The sequence below is a fragment of the Galeopterus variegatus genome, unplaced genomic scaffold (assembly GCF_000696425.1).
Source record: "Galeopterus variegatus unplaced genomic scaffold, G_variegatus-3.0.2 Scaffold4888, whole genome shotgun sequence".
NCBI lineage: Eukaryota > Metazoa > Chordata > Mammalia > Dermoptera > Cynocephalidae > Galeopterus > Galeopterus variegatus.
In genome coordinates, this window is record NW_007730999.1 from 58,939 (window position 1) to 71,505 (window position 12,567).

Here is a 12,567-nt window from a genome sequence, read left to right on the forward strand (position 1 = left end):
AAGACTGTGTGGTACTGGCATAAGGATAGACATAGATAAATGGAATAAAATTGAGAGTCTAAAAATAAACTCATACACTTATGATAAATTTGTTTTTGACAAGGGTGCCAAGACAATTCAATGGTAAAAGAAAAGCCTTTCCAATAAATGGTTCTATGACAACTGAATATCCATATGCAGAAGAGTGAAATTGTATTTTGACCTCACACCACGTACAAAAAATAACTCCAAATGGATCAGAAAACTAAACATAAAAGCTAAAACTATAGAATGCTTAGAAGAAAACAGGCATAAATCTTCATGACTGTGGACTAGGCATTGGTGTTTTAGATATGACAGTAAAAGCACTAGCAACAAAGTAAAAACAGATAAATTGGACTTCAAATTTAAAATCACTTGTGCCTCAAAGGACACCATTAAGAAAGTGAAAATACAACCCACAGAATGGTAGGAATATATTTGCAAGTAATACATCTGATAAGCATCTAGTATCTGGAATATATAAAGACCTCTTACAACACAACAATAAACAACAAACAATACAGTTAAAAATGGTCAAAGTGTTTCAATAGATGTATCTCCAAAGAAGATATGCAAATGGTCAATAAGTACATGAAAAGATACCATCATTCGTCATTAAGGTAATGCAAATCAAAACCATAAGATATCATTTATATCCACTAGGATGGCTATAATTTTTAAAAAGACAATAACAAGTGTTGATGAGAATGTGGAACCTTTGTACACTGTTGGTGGGAATGTAAAATGGTGCGTCAACTTTTGAAAACAACTTGGCAATTTCTCAAAATGTTAAACATAGAGTTACTGTAAGACCCCAAATTCCACTCCTCAGTATCTACACCAGGGAAATAAAAACATACACCCACACAAATGCTATACATGATTGTTCATAGCAGTATTATCCATAATAGCCAAAAAGCAGAAAAAACCCAAATGTCCATCAACTGACAATACATTTTTGAAATGTCATACCTCTGTATAATGGAATATTCCTCATCCATAAAAAGGAATGAAGTACTGATACATGCGACAGCATGGATAAACCTTGAAAACATCTTAAATGAAAGTATCCAAATGCAAAAGCCACGTATTATATGAAATGTCCAGAATAGGCAAATTCATGGAGGAAAGAAAGTAGACCAGCAGTTGCCAGGACCTGTAGGGAGGGGGAATGGGGAATGACTGCTAATGGGTTTGGGGTTTCTTTTGGCGGTCATGAAAATGTTCTGGAATTAGTGGTAATGGTTACACATCCTGTGAATTTAAAACATGTGGAATAGTACCATTAAAAGAGTAAATCTTATAGTATGTGAATTATATCTCAATAATAAGACAAATAGGGAAGTAAAATATATGGTGTATTGGAATTTGATGAGCATAGATTTCAAAATCACTGTTGACATAATTCAGCCAGTAACTACCTAGGAGCCTCAGTTTCCCCTTTAGTAAAACAGGGAAAACAGAGGTTTAGTCTAAATGATTTGTAAGTTTTTTTTCCATCCAGTTTCCAATGATTCTGTCAATCTTCCTGCATGATCAGCAAGTTCAAAAAACTGTTAAAAAAATCAACTCTAGAATGAAAATCAGCCCTTATACCTTTGGTACCTTATTTAAAGAAGATCTATTTCTGAGTATTGATCATTTTGATCTAACCTTTTTTTTATAAAGAACAACTCTGATTTGGTGGAATTCTATGAGAGTTTAGTTTCCCATGAAGATTTCTGACTGATTGTGAGCTTTGTGAAGAGAAATGCCGAACTTATCTTTTTTTTTATAAAGAACAACTCTGATTTGGTGGAATTCTATGAGATTTTAGTTTCCCATGAAGATTTCTGACTGATTGTGAGCTTTGTGAAGAGAAATGCCGAACTTAAAGTAACTTGTGAAACTGGTTGTCACCATTAAGTGAGAGAGCAGTTTTCACAAGACTTTAACGAAAAGACATGGATAGCTGTTGGCATTTTGGAGCCAAGTTATGAACATATACATGAGTCATTGCGGTATGAAAATAGAGAGCAAGTCGTGTGAGCACACAGATTTCGTATCAGGCTATGGCACAGTGTTTAAGAGCTTGGGCACTGCAGTCACCTTTTCTGGGTTGATACCCTGGATACACCACTTACCAAGCCACTCTGTGCCTCAGTTTTCTTGCCTGTCCATAGCTATAATAATTGAACCTCCTTCTAAGATTGTTTTGAGGGTTAAATTAGATGATACTTGTACAGCACTGACAAAGTTGCTTGAGCGATGGTAAGGGCTTAGTAAACATTAATATTATCTCTTTTCAACGAATACTCCAAATGCTTGATGCATTGCATAAACACATTTGGCACTGCTTGATGAATACTTGTTGACAGTGTATGTGCTCTAATACAACTATCTCAATAGTTATTCCCTCACATACAGAAAGATTTTTCATATTGTAAATAAAATTTTTTTGTAGAATCAAAGCAAGAAACCTCACCAACAAAATGAAGATCCTGATAATTATATTTGCTGTAATGCTTTGGACTGAAACACTGGCAGATCAGAGTCCAGGTACCAGTATATTTTATGTTTGTTATTATTTAGGAAAATAAACAATTTTTTGTTGCAGCACACTTTATTTTAATAAAAAGAGAAAAATAAAGAATTTATTTACTAAAAAATCAAAGTACACAGCATTTAGTAGTAGTTGTAGGTATACAATATCAAACAAACTTATTCTCTCAAAGATGGCACAAAGTCATGAATTATGTTACATCTTGTTATAAAAACTTTCAATGATTTATTTAAGTCCCCATGTTCCGTGTCTGTATGAATAAAGTCAAACCATTCATTTACTGGTCAGTTTGAATGTTGGCCTTAATAAATGAAAGAAAAAGAACCCCACGCAGAAAACAAAGTCTAAGTATTTTTGTGGCGAAACCATTGCCTACCTTTTCTTTTACAAACGTGAAATACACACACACTCTCACACAGACACACACATGCACATACATACGAGGGTACTTCAAAAAGTTTGTGGAAAAATGAATTAAAAGATAATGCAAATCCTTCCATGAACTTTTTGAAGACTCCGTGTGTGTGTGTCTGTGTGTGTGTGTCTGTGTGTGTGTGTAGTGTAAAGGTTAGGTTTTTCTACTCTCCTGCAATTACTAAAAACATAGTTCAAAGAAGTATTTTTACCCTGCACTTGCTACCCTAGGATTTTCTGACAAATTTCCGAGTTACTTTGAAAGAAAGAGCCAGTTGTTAGACGTTCACCAGTGCATCACTAATTCCAAGAGTGGAGGGGACTGACCATGACTGCTTAAAGTAGATGCTGCTGGCGCCGCCCCTTGCCTGGACTGTCTTTATCAGGCTGGTGCACCCTTCCCCCAGCTGCCGCAAGTATCACCTGCAACAGCTCACAGCTGCACCCCCTTTCTCAGGAGACTGCTCCCAGCTTTCCCAGAGCCTCCTTACCCAAGAGGTTATGCCCATAACCCTCTGCTCCTTTCAATTCCTGGGGGTGGTCTTAGGCCAATGACTGACTGATAGGGAAGTACAAAAGTCTGGTCCTCTTGCCTCGAAGAGTGACAACTGCTGTAATTTATGCTCCAGAGTCCCCTGCAGTCCGGGTCAAGGTGGGATTGCCTGATGACACATCCTTCTCTGCCCTTTTCCCTGTCCTATCCTGCTTCTCTTGTACTGCTTGACCTCAAATCGAGCCTGTTCACCTCAAATCCCTGTCTCAGTCTCTGCTTCCAAGCTGTCTAACCCAAGAAGCTGCTCACTCTATACTGTTTCCAAAAATTGCTGTTAGTCCACAGACCATTTTGGAATTTTCTGGGGTGGTATTGTGTTATTCATTCCTTAGTACAATATCAGAGCTTGGGGTTTCAGAACTAAAATTTTTTAGAATGTAGATTGCCTTTGGTATAGAGTTAAGAAAGAAAAATCCATTGGCTAACTTTACTCTTGTTTGACATTTTAGCAAAAACCAGTGCAGTTTCTTCTGTTTGACCTCTGATATACCCTCAACATCAGGACAGAGTCTCAAATGAGTACTGTGGTCTAAAGCATAAAGGCTAAACAGTAACCTTGTTTTTGTTGTTGTAATTTTATTTTGACAGAGCCAGGCCCTGAGTATGCAGATGTCGTGTTTCTGGTGGACAGCTCTGATCACCTGGGAATTAAGTCCTTTCCTCTGGTAAAAATGTTCATCAACAAAATGATCACCAGTCTCCCCATAGAGGCCAGCAAGTACCGCGTGGCCCTGGCCCAGTACAGTGACAAGCTCCACGATGAATTCCACCTGAACACGTTCAAGAGCAGGAACCCCATATTGAACCACCTCAAGAAGAATTTCAGGTTCATTGGCGGGTCCCTGCGGATAGGAAACGCTCTGCAGGAGGCTCACAGGACCTATTTCTCTGCACCTGCAGATGGAAGAGACAAGAAAGAGTTTCCCCCAATTTTGGTGGTCCTGGCTTCGGCTGAGTCTGAGGATGAGGTGGAAGAGGCTGCAAAGGCCCTGCAGAAAGATGGGGTAAAAGTCATCTCTGTGGGGATGGAGAAAGCTTCCGAGGAAAACCTGAAGGCCATGGCCACGGCTCAGTTTCATTTCAACCTTCGGACGGTCAGAGACCTCAGAACATTTTCCCAAAACATGACGCAGATCATCAAGGAGGCAGCAAAGCACGAGGCAGGAGCGGCCGGTGCTGATATGAGAGGTGAGGAAGCCCGTGGCCCAAGGGCAGCCCATGCCCATGCGGGGCCGCGTGCGCCCACCTCATCTCTTGCAGACCCTGCTTGGGTTTCATGACTAGCTGGGCTGAAGCCTGGGGAGCTTCTGCTCCTCCCCCCACCTTTGCTTGTGCTGTTTTCAATGACAGCAACCCTGTCGTGCTCCTTTGCCTTCTTACAGCTTGAATAACTCCTGACATCATTTAAATGTCAACCCCACATTCTTTATCCTCTTGGAAGCCTTTCCTTTCAAACCTCTCCTTGGGTCTCGCAGTGCCTGTGCACACCGTATGGCAGGAGCTCTGCCCATCCTTACCCGTTTCCACGTTTCTCCTTCTCCCCAGCAATGAACTGGGAGCACCATGAGGACAGAATTGGCAACTTACATGTGTCTTTGCCTTCCTCGAGCCTAGCACAGTGCCTGACAATGAGCTGGTGTTCTATTCCTTATTGATGAGTGAACAAGTGAGAGTTTTCCAGATAGAGCCATAACATCCTTGTCTGTTCTCTTTCCCTCACCGTCCTGGTACAGTGTGAGGCACCCAATAAATTTCAATAAACTCCTGCCAACTAATAGATGGCAACCCTCAGTGGGAATGATAACCTTGCAATGAGACACCCAGTAGCACATGTTCATGCTTTGTGTCCCAGCAGGCAGAAAAGGGGAGCGCCTCGGCTGTGGGTAGTGTGGTGCAGTGGGCTGCCGCCTTGAGCACCACCCGGGCGGTGTGGGCACCTCCTTCCCCTGCACCATTTTTTTTCCCCTTAGAGGTAGAATCTCTCCAATGAGTATCAGGATCTGCTAAAGCCAGAAGCTTGACTCATTAGCTCTCAGCCATACGGTCATTTTATGACAATATTTTTCACCACTCTTCCCTCTCTCACTGGCTCCAGCCACCCTGGGCTTCTTGTTTGTTCCCACCTCTTGCTGCTCTTTCTGCCAAAATTTCTCTCTTCAGAACTCCACATGGCCGAATCCTTCATTCATGTCTCAACACAAATGTGATCCTCTCAGAGAGGCCTTCCCTGACTTCAGGTCGCAGGTAAGGTAGTCCCTCCACCCCCGAGCTCCTGTTTAATTTCCTGGCTAGCACTTATGACTGTCTGAAATAATAGGATCTAGTTATCTGCTCTCCCCATAGAATGTGCACTTCCTGAGGTTAGAGATATTCCTGCTAACTCATCCCTGCATTCCAGCACTTGAGAGCAGTGGTGATGGTGGTCATAGTGGTGCTGAAGGTGGTGGTGCTGGTGGTTGTACTGGTGGTGATGATGGTCATGGAGATGATGGTGGTGGTGGTGGTGGTAGTGGGATATGGTAGGAAAATTGTTGTGAAGCTTTCTTTGGATAGATGGGAAAGCATATGCAAAGCTTCTGAAGGTAATGACCTTGTAAGGCTTGTTCAGAATTTTGATCGTTTGTCCACTAAAATAAAACGATGCTAACTTTTTCTGTCATGACTACATCTATTTGCACTAATGCATGCTGACAATCTATAATGTACCCTTTTCACTCTGGGCCAGTGGTTTATACTAATCTTAATATTTTTTCTCTCTCCATAGTTCCCTTCTCCATATCCTGTCAGAAAGATTCACTTGCTGATCTTGTGTTCCTGGTGGATGAGTCACTTGGGACCACAGAAAATTTAAGGGATCTTCAGAGCTTCCTGGAGAACATAACCAGGTCAATGGATGTGAAGGAGGACTGCATGCGGCTGGGACTGATGAGTTACAGCAACAGCACTGAGACTATTTCTTTTCTGAAATCAAGCACAACTCAATCTGAATTTCAGCAGCAAATCCAGAAGCTTTCTCTGCGGGCTGGGGAATCCAATGTCGGGGCTGCCATTGAGCAGATGAGAAAAGAAGCCTTCTCAGAGTCAAGTGGCAGCCGAAGGGCACAGGGGGTGCCTCAGATCGCAGTCCTGGTCACCCACAGACCATTGGATGATGAGGCACGTGATGCCGCACTTAAACTGCGGCTGGAGGACGTAACTGTGTTTACCATGGGCATTGAAGGGGCTAACAGTACCCAGTTAGAAGAAATAGCATCTTACCCTCCAAGACAGACAGTTTCCATGCTGAGGTCCTATGAACACTTGGAAACTTACAGTAGGAACTTCCTGAAAAAGATCCAGAATGAAATATGGTCTCAAATTTCTACTCATGCTGAACAAATGGAACTTGATAAAACTGGTATGTTTTTTAAAATACTGTTCTTCTTTTTTTTTTTAATTGTTGTGAATATTCATGAGATACAAAGCTAATTGTCACCCTTCGTGCCCATGATGTGAGGGCCAGATTCATACTGGGGGCATACCCACTACCAGAAATTACTTTTGTACCCTGTGTCCCCTCCCAATTATCCCCCAACCTCCCTCCCCCTCCCCATTTCCCCCAACCCCACTTTGTAGCCCAAGAAATGTCCCCTCCCTCTGTAAGACCAACGCCCCACTGTGGTCTTTCTTTCCTGCCTTCCTTTCTCTCTTAGCTCCCACATATGAGTTAGCACATGTGGTATTTACCCTCTGTGCTTTGCTTATTTCACTCAACATAAGTTTCTCCAGGTTCATCCATGAAAAAATGCTCAACATCAGTAGTCATTAGAAAAATGCAAATTAAAACTACATTGAGATACCACCTCCCCCCAGTTAGACTGGCTATGATAAAAAAGATGGTGAATAACAAATGCTGGAGAGGGTGTGGAGAGAAGGGAACACTCCTACACTGTTGGTGGGACTGTAAATTAGTACAACCACTATGGAAAACAGTATGGAAGTTTCTCAAACAACTACAGGTAGATCTTCTATACAATCCAGCAATCCCTCTTCTGGGTATATACCCAGAGGAATGTAAATCATCATGTTGAAGGGACACCTGCACTCCCATGTTCATCGCAGCTCTGTTTACAACAGCCAAGACATGGAACCAACCTAAATGTCCATCGATGTATGACTGGAAAAGGAAACTGTGGTATATATACACCATGGAATACTACTCTGCCATAAAAAAGAATGAAATACTCTCATTTGCAAAATGCTGTTCTTATTATAAAAATTATAGTATTAGTCCATTTCTGTTGCCTATAACAAAATACCCTGAACTGTGTGATTTGTAGAAAACAAATTTATTGCTTACAGTTTCAGAGGCTGAGAAGTCCAAAGTCCAAGGAACACATCTGGTGAGAGTCTTGGTGGTGGCAACAGTGACCCAGGGGTCTCACATGGCAAAAATGGTGGAGCAGAGACAGACTAACTGTGCTCTTCTTTTAAAGCCCTCAGAACCATGCCCCTGACCACCGTTATTAATCCATTCACTATGCCATAGTCCTACAATCTATTCACCTCTTTAAAGCCCCACCTTTCAATTAGCATAATAAGATTTCCCACCCTCAACAGTTACAGTAGGAATTAAGCTTCTAATATATGAACTTTGAGGCCACAGTTCAATCAATCCACAGTAGTTATACAAGTGGTTGCTTAGGGCTGGGGCAGGAATGAGGATGGACTGTAATCGGGTAAGTGGTGGAAATGTTCTAAAACTGGATTTTGGTGATGGTTTTACTACTTTATAAATGTAGTAAAAAACAATGAGCTAAAAATCAATGAATCACTTATAATGAATCAATTTTATAGCATGTAAATCATACCTCAATAAAATGTAAAAAATAATATGTGTTAATTATAAAATATTTTAATAGTATGGATGGCCATAAAGAAGAAAATAAAATCACCTGTAATCCTGTCTTTAGATAAAACCATTCTTAACATTTATTTCTCTTTTTTTTTCAGTCTCTTCTCTCTGTCTCTCTCCACTCATTCCACTTATGCACACACACACACACACACACACACACGCACACACACACACACACAGAGTTTTAAAAAACGTTATCACATTGTATATATCAGTGCTGTCCAACAGGATGATGGAAATAAGGCAGTCACCAGCTACATGTGGCTACTGAGCACTTGAAATGTGGCTAGTGTGATGGAGAAACTGAATTGTAAGTGTAATTTAGTTTTAATTCGTTTGAACTTTATAATCAATTGTGTCTAGCAGCTATCTTATTGGACAGTGCAGGTGGATACAGTGGGGTAACTTGTATCAGTTACGATTACATTTGGGTGTGATTAACAGAAGAAACCAAAATAACTGTGATTTAAACAGGATACAATTACTTTTTCTGTTTCACAAATAAGCCCCGAGATAGGCAGACTGAGCTGGTGTGGAACACTACAGTGTCAGGGACCCTGTCTCTTTCTATGTTATCTTTTGCAGTTTGTGGCCTTTATTTCCAAGATCATCATCCAAGAAAACTGCTCCAGGCATCACATTTACATCCAGCAAGAAGGAAAGATGAAATGGAAGGAACCCCCTTTTCTTCAAGGATACTCCTAAAAGTTATACAATTTCTGCTTACTTCCCATTGGCCAGAACTTGATCACATATCACACACAGTTGTAAAAATGGGGCCTAGGAAATGTAGTCTTTATTTGGGCAGCCATGTAGCTAGGTAAAAATTGGGGGTTCAATTAGTGTAGAAGAAGGAGAGAATGGATATTGGATAACAAGTCCTATCTGCCTTACCCACTTTTCTATCAACCTTGTATCATGAACCTTTGTCTGTTTGCTTAAATATTCTTTTGCAACATTCTTTTAGGTTGGGAATAATATTCCATTGCATAGACATACCATAATTTGTTTGATATATCTTAAATGGTTGGGTATATAGATCATTGCCAGTGTTTTGCTCTTGTACCTATATCTTCATGCACAACCATGATTATTTTCCCACATTTTGGTCTTTTTAATTATTTTTTTCCTTCTATTATTTGACTGAGGAATATCCTAGTTAAAATTCTTTGTGAAACTGCTATAATTTTGCCGAGCTCTTTTCGAAGGTACATGCCAAGAGATACTTGATACGACTTTGAGTGTATCTACTTCTGAGATATCTGCTACCTTTACACTTTTCCTCTACAGATAAAATGCTTCCAAACAATTGACTCTAGAATTTGGCAGCATTCACATGGGAAAAAATTGTAATCTTCCATATTAAAGGCTAATTTTAAACTCAGACCAGTCAATTGAAGGCAAGTTTAAGGGTGCCTCCTGGGCCAGCCCTGAGTTTTTTGGCTTGTGTATATTGTAAAGCAGCAGCAAGAAATCAATCCCCCTTTACCTTCTGAGTGATATGCAGGGGACTCCCTCCAATGCAGCTGCCTTGGTGTAGTACCGACTATCAGGGCGAAGGAGGGATGTGTAGTGTGGTCTCTCTTGAGGAGTTTGCAGTGATGGGACAAAAAACTATTATTGTCATTATAGAAATTTTAAATTGGAAGGTATGGGACCAGGCTAGGTCAAAGGCTATCCAAGGGGGATAGTTGTCTTCCATAAAGCCTCACAAGGTGGCTTCTTGTTAATTCAGTTGCTCTCAGATGTACCTGACTCAGGTGGCTTCCTCAGAAGCAGATGTCAGGCAGGGATTCACATGAAATTGATATATTAGGAAATATGCCCAGTATATTAGTCCATCTCTGTTGCTTATAACAAAATACCTGGAGCTAGGTAATTTATAAAGAAATAGAATACTTATTGCTTACAGTTTTGGAGGCTGGGAAGCCCAAAGTCCAAAGAACACATCTGGTGAGGGCCTTCTTTGGTGGGTGGTGACAGCAACACAGGGTGTCCCAGGGCAGATGGCTGAGCAGAGAGACAGCTTCTCACGTGCTGTCCTTTTAAAGCCCTCAGAACCATGCCCATGACCACCATTAAGCTATCAATGGATTAATCCATTGACTTGGGCATGGTCCTCCCAACCTAATCACCTCTTCAAGGCCTCCTCTTTTAATTTCCATAATTTAATTACCACCCTCTTAACACTGTCACAGTGGGGGTTAAGTTCCTAATACAAGGACTTTGGGGGACATGATTCAATCCACAGCACCTAGGAAAATTGGAGATTGGTAAGGAAACAAGAAAGTAGAAACAAGAAAGGACAGATAGTAAGAGAAGTCCCACAGAGGGTAATGTTGGCTCAATTCCATGGTGCCATTCTAGAGACAGTGTAGGTCAAACCTTAGAGTTGTCCCAGTCAGGGGACAATGTAACCAGAGAATTTGCATTCAGCACATGGGGAAATGTAAATTTCCAGACACTTCTGGCTAAGTGCCAAGCAAAGAGGGTTCCAGCAACCCGGGAGCCACTTACCCACCCATATAGTGTTTACCATTGGAAGTGAAAGTAAAGGACTAGGATCCAGTGTGTACAAAAATGGCAAGAGGTTTAAAAGCATTCACGTAGAGCACCAACAGTACCTGCTGTAAACTTATCAGCATCTCCTAAGGAGCTTGTTAATGATTCAGTGGCCCAAGTCCTGCCTTAAACCTAATAAATCAGTCTCTGAGGGTAGAGCCTGGGCACCTACATTTTATTTAAGTCCCTGACAAACTCATGCTAGCATCATTTAAGAACCACTATCTTAGTGAATTTTCTGTGATCTAGAGCATTGTGGCCAGCTTTGCAGTTTCAGATGACCAAAGCACAGAGAAACACGTTGTGTCTGGCTTAGTGACTGCTCTGCTCACTACATCTGACAAATAGTAAGTGTTCAATGTTTATTAAATAAAACTTCATTAAATCAAAGGGAAACTCACATTAGCCAAACCCAAGAGACTGATGTATAGGAAGAAAATGACATTTATCTTTATAACCATGAGGACTGTCAGGGCCCAGCACCCTGGACATTCATGTCCTCGGAGCAGTACATTCTCTCCCTATAAACATGCCAAGTTAGAAGCTCAACTGTAGTCAAAAGATGGCTAGGGATTGTGGAATTAGAAGAAGGCAGTCCGTTTTATGATTGACATGTCTAGTTGCATTCAATTGGGAAGATGTTTGTTTTTTAAAGTCAAATCCGTTCATCCGTGTCTATGTTTGTCTGTATATCTAACTGCACAGATGAGGCCTTGAGCCAAGGGACACATTCCTCTTCAGCACTGTCCAACTGAAATTTTGTAATGACGGAGATATTCTGTATCTAGGCTGTCCACTAGCTACATAGAGTCGTTAAGCACTTGAAATGTAGCTAGTGCAATTGAGGGGCTGACTTTTTATTTCATTTAATTTTAAGTAGTTTAAATTTACATTTTAATAGCAACCTGTGACAAGCAGCTAGTGTATTAGACGGCACAGCTCTGGGCAGGGTTGCGTGGACATTGCCACAGTTACCCACTATGACTCACATTTTTCTCTTACATTGCTGACCACTGCTACCTCTCTTCTGAGGAACACTCAACCTTTTTTTTTTACCAGACGTATTCTTTATGGTTTGTTTCAAGTTTTGCTGCCCTGGGATCAACCCTGTCTGTTGCATATAACTGCTTATCTTTGCCCTAGTACTTTATGTATGGATTTTGTAGTTTAATTCCTAAGGCCAAACATATTTTCAGTATTTCTGATTTTTTAAGGAACAACTGTCCATAGCCTGAAGTAGTGTCAGTAGCTGTAAATTACCCAAAAGCTGCGAAGAAAGAAAAGAATTCTGAAATGACTAAATTGTCTTGTATTTTAAGATTGGTTCATATACTCAACCAGATAATGTCATAAATAACCTAAATTTTGAAAATATGCTCTTTCTCCTACCCAATTTTGATGAATGACTACATACATTAGTATATAGACTATTAAGAAAGTACCTTTTTCAGGCCGGCCCGGTGGTGCACTGCTGTAGTGCGCCACTTGGGAAGCGCGGCGGCGCTCCCGCCGAGGGTTCGGATCCCACGTACAGACCGGCCGCTCACTGGCTGAGGGAGGGGAGGGAGCAAGGACGAG

General features: G+C 41.0%; 1 protein-coding gene across 1 annotated transcript in view; it reads left to right on the forward strand.

Moving 5' to 3' along the window:
- The first annotated feature begins 2,492 nt into the window (after positions 1 to 2,492).
- COL6A5 (collagen, type VI, alpha 5) overlaps positions 2,493 to 12,567 on the forward strand; it is an 82,299-nt gene continuing 72,224 nt past the window's right edge. The window contains exons 1-3 of the mRNA XM_008588538.1: positions 2,493 to 2,559; positions 4,119 to 4,718; positions 6,295 to 6,927. Of these exons, the coding sequence (XP_008586760.1) occupies positions 2,493 to 2,559; positions 4,119 to 4,718; positions 6,295 to 6,927 (1,300 nt within the window). The remainder of the gene's footprint in view (positions 2,560 to 4,118; positions 4,719 to 6,294; positions 6,928 to 12,567) is intronic.